The sequence below is a fragment of the Garra rufa genome, chromosome 15, assembly GCF_049309525.1.
Source record: "Garra rufa chromosome 15, GarRuf1.0, whole genome shotgun sequence".
Taxonomy (NCBI): Eukaryota; Metazoa; Chordata; class Actinopteri; order Cypriniformes; family Cyprinidae; genus Garra; species Garra rufa.
The window spans coordinates 25,373,612-25,394,770 of record NC_133375.1 but is presented as its reverse complement, the minus strand read 5'-3'; the positions used below and the strand labels follow the sequence as shown (position 1 = coordinate 25,394,770).

The 21,159-nt window shown below is 37.1% G+C and overlaps 1 protein-coding gene across 2 annotated transcripts; it reads left to right on the top strand.

The window, feature by feature from the left end:
- Window positions 1–246: 246 nt before the first annotated feature.
- Window positions 247–20,718, top strand: srpk1a (SRSF protein kinase 1a). 2 transcript variants are annotated; one of them, XM_073818782.1, is made up of 16 exons: window positions 247–300; window positions 989–1,043; window positions 2,218–2,345; window positions 2,827–2,935; window positions 3,763–3,850; window positions 4,088–4,175; window positions 4,427–4,533; window positions 7,333–7,498; window positions 7,722–7,747; window positions 7,874–8,090; window positions 8,236–8,583; window positions 9,319–9,419; window positions 10,123–10,230; window positions 10,371–10,440; window positions 13,390–13,482; window positions 19,516–20,718. In XM_073818782.1, the coding sequence occupies exons 1-16, from the start codon at window positions 288–290 to the stop codon at window positions 19,698–19,700; spliced, it is 1,902 nt and encodes a 633-aa protein (XP_073674883.1). In that variant the 5' UTR covers window positions 247–287; the 3' UTR covers window positions 19,701–20,718. The 2 variants fall into 2 exon arrangements, with proteins under 2 accessions (XP_073674883.1, XP_073674884.1); XM_073818783.1 differs by lacking the exon at window positions 13,390–13,482 and adding an exon at window positions 12,751–12,843.
- Window positions 20,719–21,159: the final 441 nt, after the last annotated feature.

The window sequence follows — 21,159 nt, the reverse complement described above, 5'->3', positions numbered from 1 at the left end:
ACCACAGTAAACAATTTTAGTAAACGCTATAACTACGGCCACCACGATGCTTGTTTTCGTGTGTTCATCGAAGTTATCATTTAAGAATTTAAAATGCGCACGTCTGGCTACTTCTGTCACATTTTTTTCATTCAATGTATAACTGCGAAAGCACATACATTTAAAAAATGTACTCGACACAGAAAAAATATGACAGTTCGTGCTGTGAACGCGCACGAGTCAAGACGCGCGTGTCCGGAGGTGAGCGCATGCGCAGGGCCATCCAAGTCGCCAACTAAGGGGCCAACATGGAGAGAAAAGGTAATCTCTTCCTTGACTTTCTCTGAATAAATTTAGCCTTATTTGAAGCTATAACGATTATAGATGAGACAAGGCGGCTAACTTACATTCTGACTCAAACGAGCAGGCGTAATATTAAAGCATAAATGCACATTTTACCCTGTATTTTAACGCATGGGTTGGTGTCTTTAGCGTTAGCATGTAGCCACTGGGTCTGCAGCTGAAGTGAGCTAAATTTATTTTCATCACGCCCCAGAGGCACGTTTTACTGTCGGTTTATATCGCCTTCATTTTAAGCGATTTTACTTTTTGTTTGTTTTGACAGACGTTAATCTTATGAGTAGGCGCGTGCACGTATCAGCTGGATGAGAGTTGAAAGCGTCTGTTTTCCTCTTTGCTGTCGTGGAAACTTCAGGAATTTATTTCCTTTAGCCTCTTCTCTGCATCCATGTTCCTGGCGCTATAAAAATAGACTAATAAAAACATTTATGTTATCAAAGAGCTACGTCTACACTCATGTAAAGCGCTTAGTTCCTGTCACTGTAAACACCCAGCTGTGTATTGTTTATGTGCATTACATAAGATTACATGAAATCACTATCACCGGTCTGCGTGTCTCCATACATGTCAGGCTATGTTTGGCTGTCTTTTAAGTGATTTTTTATTAATAGTTTCATTGTCATATGTTGTACCTCATTTGTCACACCAGTTCTGGCACTTCAGGCGAGGAAGAAAAGGGCCAAAGCCAAGAAGTCGACCAAGAAGTGAGTTTGTGCTTTATTCTCTTGTTTTTTTATTTTTTTATTATTCGTTATGTATTTGGCTGATAAGTTTGATTAAATGAGATCAAATGAGACTGTTAAACAAGACCTACGAAGAACTGCCTGTATGTATACTTGGTTGTGCAAAGTAACTCTTTTCTAAGATATGATTATTGGACATTAAGATATTACAAACCATAATATGGTGCACAATTCTATCTGTAGACTTTTTATGATGTTCTGGAAGTTTAGTAGGCTGTTAAACAATGTCTGTTAAGATGCCACTGTTTGATGTGTACAGAATGAGTCATCTTGAGTTTGCTCTGGTTATTTAGTCTTAGTTGTTGAACCGTGTTCATTTGACATTATCTCTTAACATTTTGACAGATTAAGTCATCTTTTTGGCATGCACAGTATCAAGATGGGCTTTCTTTCACTTCATTTTTTATGATGTAAGACACTGGTGTTTTTCTTGAATGGGTTAAACCAAGCATTGATAAATGCAGGCAGTGAAATGCATTCAAACACTGGTAGACGTTTTACTCAATATTGTGTCACCATAGTATTTAATGAAAGAGCTTATGTGGTAGAAAGCAAAACACTGGCTGTGTGCACATTGTGTTTTTTTAGAATTAGATTCAGATGACTGATTCAGTTTTTAACAAGTCAAGTTTATGTATTTACACTCTTAATAATAATGGTTCCAAAAGAGGATTATTAAAAGAACAATTTTTTAGTGCAAAGAATATTTGAATTTGAATCTAAAGATCTTTTTTTTCCTCTCAAAAGAACCTTTTGTGGACTGGAAAGGTACTTTATGGCCAATGTTTGACAGTGTTATTTTTTTTATAAAAATTGTTCAATCAGGATTCAGCAATTTTAGTTATAATTCAAACTTCTGTTTCACGTATAAAGCAATTCTGGTCAGTCCAGTTTGGTTATTCAGCGAGCTCACTGAATAAATAAAGGTGTTTTAATTTAATTGTGGTGTGTCAGAAAGGAAAATCACATGCTGAAATGGTTGTCAGAACATTTAGACCATGTCAAATCAGCATCAAAGAGTCTTTCATGAAGATGACTGCTCTATGAGAGTTTATACTGTACGAGGACTGTCCTATATAGACTGCGCTGTAATGTGTGTCCATTGACCTAAATGAAATGTACTGTCATCCCTCAGGCCAGCACATCCTCCACGCGCAGCATCACAACAGCAGCCCCCTACAGAGACCCAGATACAGGAGCCCGATGAGGAAATCCTCGGCTCTGACGATGAAGAGCAAGAAGATCCTAATGACTATTGCAAAGGTTGGAGACAAAGCTCTATACCGTCTTTTAACTGTAGACGTTACAGTTTGATTATTATAGACAAGATATAAAATAGCTGAAATGACAAGCTCAGTCTAAGAAAGCTCAAAAGATGCACTTCCTTGTTTCACAGTTGTTGTTTTTTGCAAGTATCTGTTGGTGAAACTAAAATTTACGCTTAGAATTGCAGCACACAACTACTGTAACCTGCAAAAGAAATGGATATTTAGTACTGTCATCATCCTCTGTTTATACCCCTATGTTTTAAATAATGATTTTATTATTTTTTTGCTTTATTATTATTTACTTATGTTAAAATGTTAGTAGTCTGGTCAAGTTCTAATTTCTATTCTTGTTGAACGTACTTTAAATTGATTGCTTAAAATCAATCCCTAACAAAATGACAGTCAAACCAGCCCTAAAGGACAATCAATGAGCTGTCTGAATAAATGCTGAAGGATTGCTGTTCTTCTTTGATTAGGAGGATATCACCATGTGAAAATAGGGGACCTATTCAATAGCAAATACCATGTGATCCGGAAGCTGGGATGGGGGCATTTCTCCACTGTGTGGCTTGCCTGGGACATCCAGTAAGAGCATTATCATTTTGAATAATATATACTACCAGACAGTAAGATTTTTAGTTTTTCAAAGTCTCTTCTGCTCACCAAGCCTGCATTTATTTGATCCAAAGTACAGCAAAAAAATGTGAAATATTTTTACTGTTTAAAATAACTGTTTTCTATTTGAATATATTTTAAAATGTAATTTATTCCTGTGGTTTCAAAGCTGAATTTACTTCAGTCACATGATCCTTCAGAAATCATCATTATTATAATGTTGAAAACAGCTGAGTAGAACTTTTTCAGGTTTCTCTGATGAATAGAAAGCATTTATCTGAAATAGAAATCTTTTGTAACATCATGAATGTCTTTATCATCAATTTAAAGCATCCTTGCTAAAGAAAAGTATTAATTTCTATCATTCCCAAAGAAATTTTAAAAGCAGGCCCTTTTGATTCATCAAAGAATTTGAAAAAAATATACTTTAAATATTTAAATATTGATAATTATAATAATATTACAGCAAATCTGCATATTAGAATGATTTCTAAAGGATCATGTGACACTGAGGACTGGAGTAATTATGCTAAAAACTCAGCTTTGAACTCAGTCAAATTAAAATATATTCAAATAGAAAACAGTTATTTTACATAGTAAAAATATTCAAAATGTTACTGTTTTTGCTGTACTTTGAATCAAGTAAATGCAGGCTTGTGAGCAGAAGAGACTTCTTTTGAAAACATTAAAAATCATACTGTTCAAAAACATTTGACTGGTAATGTATGACACATTATAATGTGCCAAAATTGCTTATTAATAATACTGTTTTTCTCTTCCTTTTTCTTTCTTTGTAGAGGGAAGCGGTTTGTTGCAATGAAGGTGGTGAAAAGTGCAGAGCATTACACTGAAACAGCTCTGGATGAAATAAAGCTACTCAGATCTGTAATTATCCCGAGAAACCTCTGAAATCTAAATGCTTTAAATAATAAGTTTAGAAAATAGGAAGGGTTCAGAGAAAACAAACAAGGGTGAAAAATATAGATTAAAAATATATACTAGGCAAGCGTATTTTGATTTATTACTGAACCGACTTTCTTTCTTTCTTTCTTTCTTTCTTTCTTTCTTTCTTTCTTTCTTTCTTTCTTTCTTTCTTTCTTTCTTTCTTTCTTTCATTTTCAGGTCAGAAATACAGACCCTGATGATCCAAACAGAGAGATGGTTGTGCAGCTACTGGATGACTTCAAGATCTCAGGGGTCAATGGGACTCGTATCCTTGAATATGAAGAATGTTTTGTGTGTGTATGTATGTGTGTGTGAGAGAGAGAGAGAGAAAATGGGTCAAGAAGTCTTCAAGCAGGTGTCTTGTGCTATTTTAAGATACCCCGAATTCTTTTCCAAGGGCATTTGTAAATGCTGACTTTGAAGCAGTTGTTGTTTTTCCAGTTAGAACTTTTCCAGTTACTGCTATGACCAGCAGTTTCTGTTTTAAAAGCATTAGACCTTCACTTGATCTTTCAGATGTCTGCATGGTGTTTGAGGTTCTGGGGCACCACTTGCTTAAATGGATTATAAAGTCCAACTATCAAGGCTTACCTCTGCCCTGTGTCAAGAGCATCATTCGACAGGTAACATGGCACACCGCCGCACAACCAGATCAGTGTTCACGTAATTACGGTTTGACTAATTAACTGCTGTCCTGGATTCAGTAGATCAGTTACAGATTAATTATGAGTTTACAGTCTTGCTTAACGGTTTTGGTTTTAGTAAAAATTCTGAATAATTTTATAATTAGTTTCTGTCACACCTTTTTTGTATGAAACCATGAGAACAGATATATTTTTAAGGGATGAATGTGCATTACTACTTCATAAAGAATTGAATACATTAAATGCATTAAAGGAGATATTCACTTCCAGAATGAAAGTTTCTGATAATTTACTCACTCCCATCCAAGATATTAAAGTCTTTATTTCTTCAGTTAAAAAGAAATTAAGGTTTTTAAGGAAAACATTCCAGGATTTTTCTCCATATAGTTGATTATTATCCATATAGTTCAGTGGGGATCCCAACCGAGGAACAAGGGTCTTATCTGGCAAAACGATCAGTCATTTTCTTAAAAAATAAAAATGTAAATATATATATTTTTTTGTATCACAAATGCTCATCTTGCACTAGCTCTGCGATGCACATGCGTGTCTTCACGCATTGCATAATCACATTGGAAAAGTCTCGGTTAGTTTTTCATCTGTGTAATTCACTTCAAAACATTGTTGGTTTACCATTTTTTTTAAAGGGCGTTTGACTTTCTTTGCATGTGTTCTTTGTACAGTGGGGAAAATAATTATTTGATCCCCTGCTGATTTTGTACGTTTGCCCACTGACAAAGAAATTGTCTGTCTATAATTTTAATGGTAGGTTTATTTTAACAGTGAGAGACAGAATAAAAACAAAAAAATCCAGAAAAACACATTTTTAAAAAGTAACACATTGATTTGCATTTTAATGAGTGAAATAAGTATTTGACCCCTTTGCAAAACATGACTTGTACTTGGTGGCAAAACCCTTTTTGGCAATCACAGAGGCCAGACGTTTCTTGTAGTTGGCCACCAGGTTTGCACACATCTCAGGAGGGATTTTGTCCCACTCCTCTTTGCAGATCCTCTCCAAGTCATTAAGGTTTCGAGGCTGACGTTTGGCAACTGAAACCTTTAGCTTCCTCCACAGACTTTTTTTTTTTTATGGGATTAAGGTCTGGAGACTGGCTAGGCCACTCCAGGACCTTAATGTGCTTCTTCTTGAGCTACTCCTTTGTTGCCTTGGCCGTGTGTTTTGGCTCATTGTCATGCTGGAATACCCATCCACGACCCATTTTCAAAAGGGGAAGGAGGTTCTCACTCAAGATTTGAAGGAACATGGCCCCGTCCATCGTCCCTTTGATGCGGTGCAGTTGTCCTGTCCCCTTAGCAGAAAAACACCCCCAAAGCATAATGTTTCCACCTCCATGTTTAACGGTGGGGATGATGTTCTTCTGGTCATAGATAGCATTCCTCCTCCTCCAAACACGGCAAGTTGAGTTGATGACAAAGACCTCGAATTTGGTCTCATCTGACTTTCACCCAGTTCTCCTCTGAATCATTCAGATGTTCATTGACAAACTTAAGACGGTCCTGTACATGTGCTTTCTTAAGCAGGGGGACCTTGCGGGTGCTGCAGGATTTCAGTCCTTCACGTCGTAGTGTGTTACCAATTGTTTTCTTGGTGACTATGGTCCCAGCTGCCTTGGGCTCATTGACAAGATCCTCTCGTGTAAATTTGGGCTGATTATACTCACCGTTCACATGATTATTGAAACTCCACAAGGTGAGATTATGAATGGAGCCCCAGGCACCGAGGGAGTGAGAATAATCGCACCAACTGTTGTCCCCTTCTCACCAAGCTGCTTGGCGATGGTCTTGTAGCCCATTCCAGCCTTGTGTAGGTCTACAATCTTGTCCCTGACATCCTTGGATAGCTTTTTGGTCTTGGCCATGGTGGATAGTTCAGAATCTGATTGATTGCTTCTGTGAACGGGAGTCTTTTATGCAGGTAACAAACTGAGATTAGGAGCACTCCCTTTAAGAGTATATAAGTTTGTATTTTTCTTAGAAAATGACTGATCGTTTCGTTAGATAAGACCCTTATTCCTCAGCTGAGATCATGTAGAGCCATTTAAAGCTGCATTGAAAGTGCAGTTTGGACCTTTAGTTTGTTGGCCACCATTGAAGTCTACTATATGGAGAAAAATCCTGGAATAGTTTCCTGAAACCACGTTAATTTTTTTTTTGGCTGAAGAAAGAAAGACATGGGCATCTTGGATGATATGGGGTGAGTAAATTATCAGGAAATGTTCATTCTGGAAATTCTCCTTTAAATCAAAAATTTTCTTACATTTCATTCGTACTTTCTATTCATTAAAGAATTCCAAAAACAAAATCCTGTATTCAATATTGATAAGCATATTAAAATTATTTCTAAAGTGTCATGTGACACTGAAAACTGAAGTAATGACTGCTGAAAATTCAGCTGTGCCATCACATGAATAAATAACATTTTGAAATGTATTAAAATAGTTGTAATTTTTCAATATTACTGTTTTTCACTGTGTTTTAATCAAATAAATGCAGCCTTGGTGAACATAAGAGATCTTTCAAAAACAAAACAAATCCTACAGGTTTTTTAATTAGAATCAGAAGCAATTTGAATCTTCTGTATTAGAGAGCTGTGAATACCCAATAATAATGATGTAATGTTGTGTTGCATTGTTGTAAAAGTACTGTATTGTTATTGGTCTTGTGATTAAAATTATGTTGCTCAAGTATGCTTAGAAAGATGCTAATAGATATTTTTATAGTTGTTTGAGTCTCTGTGTTTTTGAAATCTCTCAGGTTCTTCAAGGTCTGGATTACTTGCACACAAAGTGTCAAATCATCCACACAGACATTAAGCCAGAGAACATTCTCATGAACGTGGATGAGCTGTATGTCAGGCGGTTGGCTGCAGAAGCTACTGAGTGGCAGAAAGCAGGCGCTCCCCCTCCATCTGGGTCAGCAGGTACGGCAGTTCTGCTTACTGACACACACGAGGAAGCACGCTTATTACACGGCTTCAGTCATTTTCAAATGATTATGTGTCAGCTTTTCCCCAGTAGTTTTTTTTTTTTAACCAGTTCACATCCTCTTCTTAGCACAACTTGTTGGTTAGCTTTCTTACCCTCTAGCATAATGCTCTTAAAATTCTGTCATTGACAATGACTTGTTTGGTCTTTATCTTCCAGTGAGCACTGCCCCGGCACCTAAACAGGTATGTTTTCCTATTTCAGCAGGTGTTTTTACGCTACACATGTCATTTCAAAATATAAAGTTATCTTTTTTGTTGTTATCAAAATGCTTTTCTTTTTAGCATTAACACGATCTTGCTCTTCCTCAGGCAACAAAAATGTCAAAAAACAAGAAAAAGAAGCTAAAGAAGAAACAGAAGCGTCAAGCGGAGCTCCTGGAGAAGTGCATTATGGACTTGGAGGAGATGGAGATTGGGCCTGAAGGCAGAGAGGAAGAGGAGGAGGATCTAGAATCCCCCAAATCCCCATCCTGTGCCCCACTCAGACAGGCATCACTGCAGGACATTGCTACTGAGGACACTATAAGTTAGTTTCTATTTGTATCAACCATTTTCCTATAGTCCTAGTGTTAAATTCATTTAGAATTTTCTGTTATTTGTGATTAGATGTAAATCAGCTGCTATTAACATATATCCTTTATATTTTTGTTTCTTTGTGTCTCATGTAATAGTGGAGCCTAGAGAGAGACTGACCTCAGATGCTTCACTTGAGCTCAACTGTAATGGCTGCATGCACTCCAGTCAAACACAGCCTGAGGAGGACGATCAAGGAGACCAGCAACATGGCCAACTGCTACAGGAGGACCACCATAATGCAAACATAGGCCTGGAGGATATAGCTGAAAGCACGTATGAGTACTGTAATGGGGCAGAGTCCCCTGAAGTGGACCAGGCCGGCTATAGTAATGGCACCTCAGGCCGAGAGCAGCTGGAGGAGGAAGATCTGCCACCCGGAGATCAAGATCAGCAAAAGACTAGAACCAGAGCCAGGGAACAGAACAAGGATAAGCTAAAGAACGGTCAGTGAATTTTTCTGTGGCTTTTTAAATTTTTAGTAAGTTAGATTTTTAAGATATTTTATAATTCTTACATGTTGGTAACTGTATTAAAGGGACAGATCACATAAAAAAGTCACTTTACAATAGTTACGTTTCCATTACCCTTTAAATTGCACAAATTGAAGTTCCGAATTGAAAATGCGCGTAATGGAAACCTGTAAATTTGGCAAAAACTCCCATGTATCGCAAAATAGTTTTCATGCTCACATGAAGTGGTTTTTCAGGCAATTCGAAAAAGGAATATTTCGCTAAACTGCAATGGGAACAGCATTTTCACATTTACAAGTCACCTTGCGTACATAAGTGACATGATCATTCTTTAATGTACTATAACCTCATGTGGCTGCTTACGCAAGCATTGACTACACAAGTTTGGATAACCCCTTATTTACACTGAACATGTCTGTGGTGCATTACAGACACCTACATCTCCTACGAATAAAATGAATGGCTAGTATGGTGGCTGCGATATACAAAAACCTACCAACATCTATTGTCATGACCTATCGTGAGAGGAAAAAATGACGTTTAGTCGCATAACATCGGTTAATAGAAGCGCCATCATTACACATTAGTTTTTTATGAACATTTGTAAAATATTGCAAAAGTTTTGTGCAAATCAGTAATGGAAACGTACTTAATGACAGTTCATAGTGACCACATATGTTTTTGATGAGCTTTTTCCTCCTCTTCCAGATAAGTTGGCCTCGGGAAGCCTATTGGTCAATCCACTGGAACCACTTAATTCAGACAAGATCAAGGTCAAGATTGCTGACCTTGGCAACGCCTGCTGGGTGGTAAGAATCTTAATAACCCAAAGTTACTTTACCCAAAAATGAAAATTCTGTCATTAATTACTCACTCTTGTGTCATTCCAAACCCATAAGACCTTGAACAAATGAAGATATGTTTGATTAAATCGAAGAGCTTTCTGTCACTGCATAGACCTCAATGTAACTACCATGTTCAAGGCCGAGAAAGGTAAAAGAGTTGATTTAAAAAAAGCTATGAGAAAACTCTGTGTGAGCAAAGAAAACAAAAATAATGACTTCAGTGTGTTTTCGTGAGAGTACAATGACGCACACATACACAGATTAAATTGATTGAATAAAGTCATTATTTTTGTCTTCTTTGCACACAAAAAGTATTCTCGTAGCTTCATAAAATTAAGGTTGAACCACTGATGTCACATGGACTGTTTTAATGTTTTCCTTACTACCTTTCTGGGCCTTGAACTTGTCAGTTGCATTGCTGTCTATGCAGGGTCAGAAAGCTCTCGGGTTTCATCAAAAATACCTTAATTTGTGTTCTGAAGATGAATGAAGGTTTTATGGGTTTGGAACGACATGAGTGTGAATAATTAATGACAGAATTTTCATTTTTGAGTGAACCATCCCTTTAAGAAAGAAAATATAGAAGTTGATTTAATCTGTTTTTGAACTGAATATTCAGATTTTGACCAGAGCTGAGTACTGATATGATTTTTTTTTTTTTCTTCAGCACAAGCACTTTACTGAAGACATTCAGACCCGACAGTACCGCTCCCTGGAGGTGCTGCTAGGATCAGGGTACAGCACACCCGCTGACATATGGAGCACAGCCTGCATGGTGAGAAGCTACACGTGGCCTTTCATCAGTTTGTTAATCTGCATTGCTTTCACATAAATCCACAAGCACCCTTGTGAGAACAGGTAAATCAATTTGGTAACAGTTCAGACCTGATATTTGATTGCTCTTTCTCTTTTCAGGCATTTGAATTGGCCACTGGTGATTATTTGTTTGAGCCCCACTCTGGTGAAGATTACTCCAGAGATGAAGGTAATGCACTATTTCTTCTTTCTGCCTCAATTACAAAAATGATGAATATTTCTTGCATTACGTTTATTGAGGAAAGATGTATAGTATTAATAATTAATCTGAATTACTGAATTACAGATGCACGTACATGTCTATAATAAGAGACATAGAGTTGAGGTCTAAAGTTTACATATACCTTGCAGAATCTGCAAAATGTTAATGTTTTACCACAATAAAAGGGATTATATAAACTGCATGTTATTTTTTTTAATTAGTACTGACCTGAATATGATATTTCACATAAGACATTTATATATAGCCCACTAAAGAAAATAATAGTTTACAGTGTACATACGCTTGATTCTTAATACTGTGTTGTTACCTGAATGATCCACAGCTGTTTTATTTTTTTGTTTAGTGATAGTTTTTTGTGAGTCCCTTGTTTGTCCTGAACAGTTGAACAGTTTGTCCTGACATTGCTGTTCTTCAGAAAAATCCTTCAGGTCCAAATTCTTTAGTTTTTCAGCATTTTTGTGTATTTTAAGCCTTTCCGACAATGACTGTATGATTTTGAGATCCATCTTTTCACACTGAGGACAACTTAGGGACTCGTATGCAACTATTACTTAAGATTAAATCGCTTACGGATGCTCCAGAAGGAAAAACGATGCATTACGACCCAGGGCTGTAAACTTTTGAACAGAATGAAGATTTTTCTTAATTTTCTTTTCAGTCCCTAAGTTGTCCTTGGTTTGAAAAGATGGATCTCAGTCATTGCTGAAAAGGGTTCAAATACACAAAACAATTTTTTTTAACTGTTCAGGACAAACAAGGGACTCACGAAAAACTATCACTAAACAAAAAAAAAAAAAAAAACAGCTGTGGATCATTCAGGTAACAATACAGTATTAAGAATCAAGTGTATGTAAACTTTTGAATAGGGTCATTTTTCTAAATTCAACTATTATTTTCTCTTGTGGACTATATGGAAACATCTTTCATATGAAATACATTAGTCAGGTCAGTACTAGATAAAAAAAACATGCATTTTGTATGATCCCTCCTATTTTGGTAAAATAATTCACATTTTGCAGATTCTGCAAGGTGTATGTAAATTTAAATGTAACTAATGACTTCAGTTTTAATGTGACTGTCAATTTACTGTCCTATTAATCTCACTACAGGCACTATGTAATGAAATTTAAATATCTAATAATTTTTTTTTTGTCTGTTGTTTTCTTCTATACTGATATGTAATGATATTACAGTGATTTAAGTGTTGCAATCCTGTGGTTATTTCCCTGCTAACAATCAGAGCCTGCTATTAAAATTCATGGAGACTTAGTCTCCTCTAAAAACTTCCTCTTCATATTCACTTCCTCCACCTTTCACCCACTACTTCTGCCTCTTTTATTGACCCATGTTTCTTTGTTCCTCCTAGTTTTCTATTCTTAGTTGTTGCTGTAACTAAATGGACTAAGACAGAAAGATGCATGCCTTAGAAGTTGATTGAGTGTGGGAAGAATTTGTAAACCTACAAATTCCTAAAAACCTAATTTATTACCCATCAGTCAAGCTTAGTTAGCAGTTTCTGTCATCTAATTGTGTTTGTGCTGGAGCATAAATTTAGTTTAATCAGCAGTTGTGTTAACCATAATCAGAATTTGCATGTTTTGTGTCACTGTGCTTGTTGCTTCAAGTATAATAAATAAAAGTAATGAGATACAAATTACATATCAAGTGAAATTTCAGATGATTCTATTGATTTCAAAGGCAAATGTGTTCGTTGGAGGTTAAGCATTTGGTTGTGCTTTAACTTATTGTATTTGTATATCTGCAAGGTATTTAGCAGAATCTAGTCAGACAAGAAGTCAAACTGGAGCGACAGCTAGAAACCAGTAATGATTCATTATCCTCTTGCTTAGAACAGACTGTGTTTTTAGTCTTGTGGAAGACCACATTGCACTGGAATCAGCTGATGTAATTTTCCTAAATATGACGTGAGCAGAATTAGATCAAACTTCTTCCAGTTTAAGTCATCTCAAAGAGAAAGGTACTTATTGAATTTTCCTATTAACATAGAGAACCTTGCCTGTCTGTGTGCCTCATGGTTTCTTCGGTCACCATTCTATCCTTTACTCATTCCAGTTCTGTTTATGTACACTGGGGAGACACTAACAAACATTTATATGCTGACTGGAGACACTGATGTAGGACTGCCTGTTTAGTTTGTAATCTGTCATTCTGGCCCACTGTCATTTGCCTTTTTTTTTTATTGTCCCCATTCCATTCCATGATCATGTTCTCTTCTGTCTGTCTTCTCTCTCTCAGACCACCTTGCTCTGATTATTGAGCTTTTGGGGCATATCCCCCGTCACTATGCTCTGAGCGGGAAATTTTCACAGGAATATTTCAGCCGTAAAGGTACGCCTGCCAGTCAGGAAGAGTCCTGCCCTGAGAGCGGGGTTTGAAGGGAAAAGAGGAGATCCAGCAGCTCCATTGACAGCACAGTCTTGTGTCACAACTTTTTGAAAACATTTTGCTAGAATCTCCTTCAGCTAATGTTAAGTTGTTCACAAGGAGGCTTTTCTTACAAGTCTGAGGCGACCCTCATCACAATAGACGAACTGTTGTAGCTTCAAAGCCAAAGACTTGTGGTGTGACTCTGCTAAATTAGCTTTAAGCTCTACCAGAGGCAGAAGAAATTCAAAAACACTTCTGTGTTAAACAAGCCCAATTCTTCTTAAAATCTTTAAACTGAATCTCTAATGTGAAAACTGTTCACTGTGTGACTGCCGTCAGTGCTGTCAGGACATGGCTGCGTCTCTTCGCCTTCCTTCTCATCTCTCTTCTCTCAGGATGGGTGAATGATTGTATTAACACTGTCTGATCAAGTTGTTCAATGTTTCGTCCTCCCCTCCACCTCACCACATCCCCTCCCTGCTCGACACTCTTTGTGTGTGATGGTAGACCACATTGCTTTGATCATTGAACTGCTGGGGGCCGTCCCACGCAAACTCATGTTGACCGGAAAATATTCCAAGGAGTTTTTCTCCAAGAAAGGTAATGCGGCCATTATGAATACATTTTACACCTAGTCATTGGTTTCGATGATTTCATTTCAGATGATTAAATTGCATTATAAGTGTAAAGGGATGGTTCACCCAAAATTGAAAATTATCTCATGATTAACTCACCCTCAAGCCATTCTACGTGTTTATGACTTTCTTCTTTAGACCAATACAATCAGAGTTATATAAAAAAATGTCTTGGCTCTTGCAAGCCTTATAATGAAAGTGAATAGCTGTTGATTAAAAAAATAAAAATAAATTTAAGTCCAATAAAGTGCATCCATCCATTATAAAAAAGTGCTCCACACTGCTCCAGGAGGGTTAATAAAGGCCTTCTGAAGTGAATTAATGCACACGAGAAAGTGGTGTTCCAACAGATGATGGAGGATGTAGGCGAACATAGAGGTGACGAACACGGAATTAGAAGTACAAAACAGGGATTTGTAAAGAAAAATGTTGGCAGATTTCAATATAAGCCAAGAGGAGACTGGTTTTCCTTTGCTTTAAACAAAACTTGGTTCTCGCCAGACTAGCTTATGCTACGTCTTCGTCATCCGCTGGAACACCACTCTCTCGTGGAGGCACGTACGCCAGTTAGTGGAATCTAGAGATTACGTTTATATAGTTTTAAATTTGAAATATTTCTCTTACACAAACGCACCAGATTACTTTATTTGGGGCTTTATTATGCCAGCAGTCATATCACCCTATAGCCCAAGACTGTTCGCCCACTAAAGCTAAGCAGAGGATGGAATGGAATGGAATACCTGGATGGAATACCTCCGGGGAAAACCAGGTGCTGCTGGAATAGGTGTTAGTGAGGCCAGCAGGGGGTGCTCACCCTGTGGTCTGTGTGGATACTAGTGCCCCAGTATAGTGATGGGGATATGATACTGACAAAAAGCACCGCCTTTCGGATGAAACGTTAAACCGAGGTCCTGACTCTTGGTGGTTATTAAAAATCCCAGGATGTCTTTCGAAAAAGAGTAGGGGTGTAACCCCAGCATCCTCGCCAAATTTGCCCATTGGCCTCTGACCATCATGGCCTCCTAATCATCCCCATATTTTGATTGGCTTCATTACTCTGTCTCCTGTCCTCCAGTAAGCTGGTGTGTGGTGGGCGTTCTGGCACAATATGGCTGCCATCACATCATCCAATTGGATGCTGCACATTGGTGGTGGATGAGGAGATCGGTAACTTCTATGTAAAATGCTTTGAGTACCTAGAAAAGTGCTATATAAATGTAAAGAATTAAAATTATTAAAAACCCTCCGGAGACATGTGGAGTACTTTTTATGATAGATGGATGCACTTTATTGGAATATTGAATATCAACAGCCATTCACTGCCATTATAAAGCTTGGAAGAGCCAAGACATTTTTAATACAACTCTGATTGTATTAGTCTGAAAGAAGAAAGTCATATACACTCTAGGATGACTTGACGGTGAGTAAATCATAGGGTAATATCTATTTTTGGGTGAACTATCCCTTTAAATGAGTGTTAAACATGCACACTACTGTTCACATTTTTGAGGTTAATAACATTTAAGTGTTTTCGAAGGAAGTCTGTTGTGTTCACTAATGCAGCGTTTATTTGAGAAAAAAAAACAGTAAAAATGATCATGTTGTGTAGAAGAATTAAAAAATGTATGTTCATTATAGTTTAAAATGTAATTTATTAGGTAGCAAAGCTGCATTTTTTTTAGAACTCATTACTCCAGTCTTTAGTGTCACATGATCCTTCAGAAATCATTCTGATGCTGAATCAATGCTGATTTGGTGCTCAAGAAACATTTATCAGTGTTGAAAACAGTTGTGCTGCTTAATATTTTTGTGGAAACCATTACGGTTACAAAACAGCATTTATTTGAAATGTAAATAATTACTGGCCCAGATCTTTTGAATGGTAGTGCATCTCGAACAAATTCCAAGCAAAGCCTCATTTATTGGTGTTTTATGTATATTTGAATGTACAGACATTTTACAGGTAACATGAAATCATAATTTTGAATTTACAGAGGTCATGAGCTGCCTTTTTTAAAATTTTGTACTAGTGTCGGGCGATATGCACAATTTTCATATCGTCCTACCGTCAGCCTGTGAGATCGCCGATACACGATACTATCCTGCTAATTTATTTAATAATATGTAAATATGTCAATATGTAATAAATTCCTTATTCGTTTTGTAAGGGTAGTGCATGTGACTAAGTTGTGTGTGTACAGAGCGCTGACGGTAGTTCTGTAGGATAGGTTTAAGTTTACTTTCGGTTTCATTCTCTGCTATCTTCAGGGAGCGGTAAATGTGCGTGCGTGAATGTAAATGAATGTATCTTTCTTTACCCGTCATATTTCGATAATGTTACCGCTGTATGTCTGATCTTTGTCATCAGTTCATGTTGTAGTTCAGTTCATATTGATAGTGGAGAAACGGTGCCCGTGTATTCACGTGCATATGTTTAGCGCCATTTTATCGCATCGTAATTCTAGTTAATGCATACAGATGTTACTGAGGTGAATGTTTATGTTTACTATATACAGACGGATTCTCATTAGGGTCATTGCGAAATTAGCTTCCTCCAATCTAAAAAACAAGAATCGAATAAGAATCGAAACAACAGTGAGGAATCGATTCTGGAATCGATGGATTCGATTCCAGAATCGATTCCTCACTGTTGTTTCGATTCTTATTCGATTCTTGTTTTTTAGATTGGAGGAAGCTAATTTCGCAATAAATGCAGGATGTAAAAGGCCGTATAAAGTTACCTTCTCATAATATGAAGCTTCATTTGTAAAAAAAAAAAATATATATATACTATTTTTCTGTAGCTCTGACTGATTTCAAATTGTAATTCATTGCCCAGGAAATTAGTCATAACCCACAGCTCAGCAGTGGACATGCATTTATTGCATGAATAAAACAAGACATGACATGTATAAAATGACAAAATTAGCAAACTATACACTGAAACAAAATAAACAGAAATTTAACAACAACACTGATATAAGAGCTATAATTTCGCAATAAATGCAGAATGATATAAGAGCTTGTGGTGTAGCTGTCAATCAGATGCGCTCTCGGCCACTGATACGTGCTCTCTGCGTTTTCTTTCAGAGTTATCATTGGCTGATAGAAATATTAAAAATAGCATTTATTTAAGATGTAAATAAGATCAATCTATAAATTGTGGACATCATGAGCCAGTTCTCACGTAAAATAACATCTGAATCGTTTTTTGAACTGGTTCATTTAAATGATCTATCCGAACGAATCTTTTTGTGGAAATGTATCAGACTATAATAACTATTAGCGAGCAAGAGGCAAATTAATGGGTGCTTCTCAAACTGAAGGCTGCATCCTTAAACTCAGACGAGTTTAGTAATGAGTCGTTTTTATTACGTTTATTTTCGTCAATCGGCGTTTGATGACTTGCAGCCGAAATATGCAGTCTTCATGGAATGCAGCCTTCCGTTTAAGAGGTAAGTTTTGTTGAACTGAAAACGGCTCTGAATGAGGAGTCGATTCCCCTTGAGAGGATCGATTCCAAACGTTGGAATCGACTCTCGATTCCCAATGCCTCGGAATTGAGGAATCGATTCTTTTTGGAATCGATTCCCAGCCCTAATTCTCATATCGTATTTAATTCAGCCTAAACCACATTTTACTACCTCTGTTATCCTAATGACTGTCTACACTTAATCTATGTACACTGTATGATGAATAAATCTCTTACCCATTTTCACTGCACGTTTATACCGCGGCAAGTTTCTGAGGCATTCTAGAACCGACTCTCCGCGCTGCATTGCCAAAGTTAGGTGCCTTTTTGACGCATAATAATAATAATAATCGTCTTACTATCGTCAAAGGCATCAGCAACAGGCGATATCTTTGACTATCGCCGATACACGATACTATCGTCTATCGGCACAACCCTATTTTGTACTGTTCTCTGAGGTCTACTTATGATGTCAAGATTTTACATCAAAAAACATAATTTATTGGTTATATAATGAGGGCTCTGTCTCGGATCCTGGTATAACATGGGATGCTTTTAAGGCTTTTTTGAGGGGTAGGCTTATTCAACACTGTTCGCTACGCAAACGTATGGAATCTGAAAAATTAACTAAACTGGAAGAAACAATTAGGTCCTTGAAAAAACAAAATTACAGTCATCCGGATTCTGCAACTTTTAATAAATTGAATAGTCTGAAATTGGAGCTGAATGATATTATACAGAAAAAAGCTGAATTTGCCCTATTTTGCACAAAACAAAATTATTATGAAAAAGGTGAGAGAGCAGGTAAATATTTGGCACATAGAGTCAAACAGCTGAGCACGCAGAACCTTATTCCCTCTATCCTTGACGATAAAGATAAACTGATTACAGATGGAAAAGAAATTAATAAGGTTTTTACAAATTTCTATCAAGAGATATACATCACAAGGGGAAGTACCCATTGAAAAATACGACAGATTCTTCTCTTCCCTGCGGATTCCATGTCTGTCTACATTTGATAGGGACTCACTAGAAAATGATATCACATTAGAGGAAATTAAGGATGCCATACGTGATCTCAAACCCAGTGGGAAGTGCCCCAGGGGAAGATGGCTTTCCTTCTGACTTTTATAAAAAATTATCTGAATTTCTGGCACCCAAATTGCTCTTTGTCTTTCAGAATGCATTGATAACTGGTAAACTTCCCGAAAGTATGAGAACCAGCAGAATCACTCTAATTCACAAGAAAGGAAAAGACCCACAACACTGTGCAAATTATAGACCCATCTCACTCGGCAATGTAGATGGGAAAATTTTGGCCAAAGTACTCGCAAAGAGATTAGAAAACTTATTACCTACTATTATACATCCAGACCAAGTTGGGTTTATTAGGGCTAGGTCTTCAGCAGATAACATGCGAAGACTATTACATCTCATGTGGAACTCAAGAGATGTTGCTGACCCTGTCATGGCCTTCTCCTTGGAGAAGGTTTTTGTGACAATTGTAAAACGTTATTTGCATATGTCATACTGTTATATCTCTGACTGTTATTGTTAAGTATTGTATTAAGTCAGTCTTGTTACTGTCAATTGTTCAAATTAGTTTGGACTTTTACTGTGTTCAAAAAAGCAAAAAAAACAAAACATAATTTAGAAGTAATAGGCTATTTTCTGTTCTTTTTTTTGACCCCCCCCCCCCTCATCAGAAAGCTCTGTTTGAATAGGCATGGCGGATTGTAGACCTGAAAGTAAACGCCCGCTGCTATGATTGGCTAACACTTGTGTATATTTGATAGCCTACATCCTTCATAGGCGGACACGCAAATGCATAAATACGTATCAAACAATCTGTAAAAACAGACAAAGCAATGTTCACTACATACATAATAAAAACAGTTACTCACACTTGTGTGGTGCGACATTACTGTCGGATCCAATATAGTCACAGCATCATCTTTTGGTTTTAAACTTTCTGAAAATCCACGGTAAAGTGAAGTGAACAAAGGACCAAGTTCTCAATGACACGGTCTGGATCTTCTGGAATTTCATCCACTCTTTCCTAACGTTGGGATCTCACTCGTCATTTACGCTACATGAAAAATAAACAGGCAGTTATGTAGAAGTAGGCGTTGATCATCTTCTGCGGAGGCAAGTGTTTAGCCACACTGATATGTCATAAAGTGGCACAATCCACAATATGTTATTTTGGCAGATATTCAGTATAAGCTTTTTTTTAGTCTAACAAGTTCTGAAACTTGCAGGATATTTTTTATAGTACAATGACCTCTTATATGTCCAAAGATCAAAGGAATTTTGGTTTCTCAGTTCATGACCTCTTTAATGCACAGTTCTGCACATTCACCAGTGTACATTATTGTACTAAAATGCATCACATTCATTTAAAAGGATTGTTGGTTTTATGTGGCTTTGTGGGACATGTTAATAGCAGAATATTGCAAAGAAAAAACAGTACTAGAGTACTGCATGAAATGAGAAGCCTGGACTCTAACTGTGTGCTTTCTGTAGGTGACCTGAAGCACATCACTAAACTGAAGCCGTGGGGTTTGTTGGATGTTCTGATGGATAAATACGAGTGGCCTCGGGAGGAGGCAGAGACCTTCGCTGATTTCCTGCTTCCAATGCTGGAGCTCCTGCCAGAGAAAAGAGTCACCGCTGCAGACTGTCTGCGACACCCTTGGCTTGCCCTCTAGTGGCTCTTGCAGTCACTGCACATATACTTCAGGCCATTTCTTCCTGAACTCAAGAGACTGCAACAGATCACTTTCCAGTTTATAGAGCATATCGGTGTAGTTATTTTTCTTCTGTTAACCAGAGTAATTTCATTTGCTTGGCTCACCAGAGGAATAGTAAACCTGTCTGTTTTTGTTCTAGCTGCTTTCTTTTACTCTTTTTCAGAGTTGAGAGGTTTTCGTGAGGATCACGCTCGCCTTGATCCTACTGCCGTCCCTCTTATTTTGGCAAAGGATGAAATGTAGACCTAGGAGATGCCTGTTTAGGTACCTGGGGTATTTTCTGAAGTCGTAAAAAATTTAAATGGAGGTGGTTTTTTTGCAGTACTAATATGAGATGCAGTCCAATCCTCCCGAGTACTGACGACTCGGACTGCAGTGCGATGCTCATGAGATCATTTTGTTACTCTTAGTTTATTGAGTGGGAAAGGAATGGTGGTTTATGGAAAGGGAATTGTTTGGTTTAGTTTATGACTATAGAATATAAATTAATATTGTTTCTGTTCTGTGTCAAGATTCGCCACACCTCTGTGTTTCTCTCTCAGCTATACAAGTGTCTTTTGTGTGTGTGTGTGTGTGTGTGTGTTGTTTAGTTCAGTAGGTTTTGATCTTGTCTGTCTCGGATTAGATTTTAAAGAGTTGAAGTCTTCTTACTCATGGTCAGTACATTTTGTGTACAAGAAGCTTCCACATAAAGTGAGTAAATGTCAAGGGCCACCAAAAGATATTTGATATTTGGGGGGGAAAAAGAAAAAGAAAAAAAAAACATTTGTGAGTGCGCGTGTGTTGTACGTATGATTTATGTGTGCGCGCATGTGCATGTGTGTGTGTGTCTGTATATATGTGTACCAAAGAGTTTGCCTTGATCTGTATATTACAGCCATGTACAGTTTTTAAAAGAAATCCTACTATTGCATCTAAGCTAAAATTATTTAGCTGGATAGAAGTGTTTTAATAAAGAATTTGGAAGATGGGTGCACCTGTTTGTCTGATTTGCTGTTTTCAAAGAAAAAAATAAAATGTGACCGTAAGTAGCACGGGTATATTTGTAGCAATAGCCAAAAATACATTGTATGGGTCAAAATGATCGATTTTTCTTTTATGCCAAAAGGTAAAGATCATGTTCCATGAAGATATTTTTGTAAATTTCCTACTGTAAATATATCAAAACTTAATTTTGATTAGTAATATGCATTGCTTAAACTTCATTTGGACTTTAAAGGCAGTTTTCTCAGTATTTAGATTATTTTGCACCCTCAGATTCCAGATTTTTAAATGGTTTTATCTCTGACAAATATTATCCTGTCTTAACAAACCATACATCAATGGAAAACTTAAATTTAAAAAAAATTGACCCTTTTGACTGGATTTGTGGTCCAGGGTCACAAATGTTGTATAATGGAAGTGAAAAGGTTTGGAC

Bases quoted from the DNA above. Each gene is read 5' to 3' on its own strand.
- srpk1a (XM_073818782.1), top strand. The intron at 4,176-4,426 runs GTATCCTTGAAT...TTGATCTTTCAG, and splicing joins CTCAGGGGTCAATGGGACTC to ATGTCTGCATGGTGTTTGAG. The intron at 10,441-13,389 runs GTAATGCACTAT...GTGTGATGGTAG, and splicing joins AGATTACTCCAGAGATGAAG to ACCACATTGCTTTGATCATT.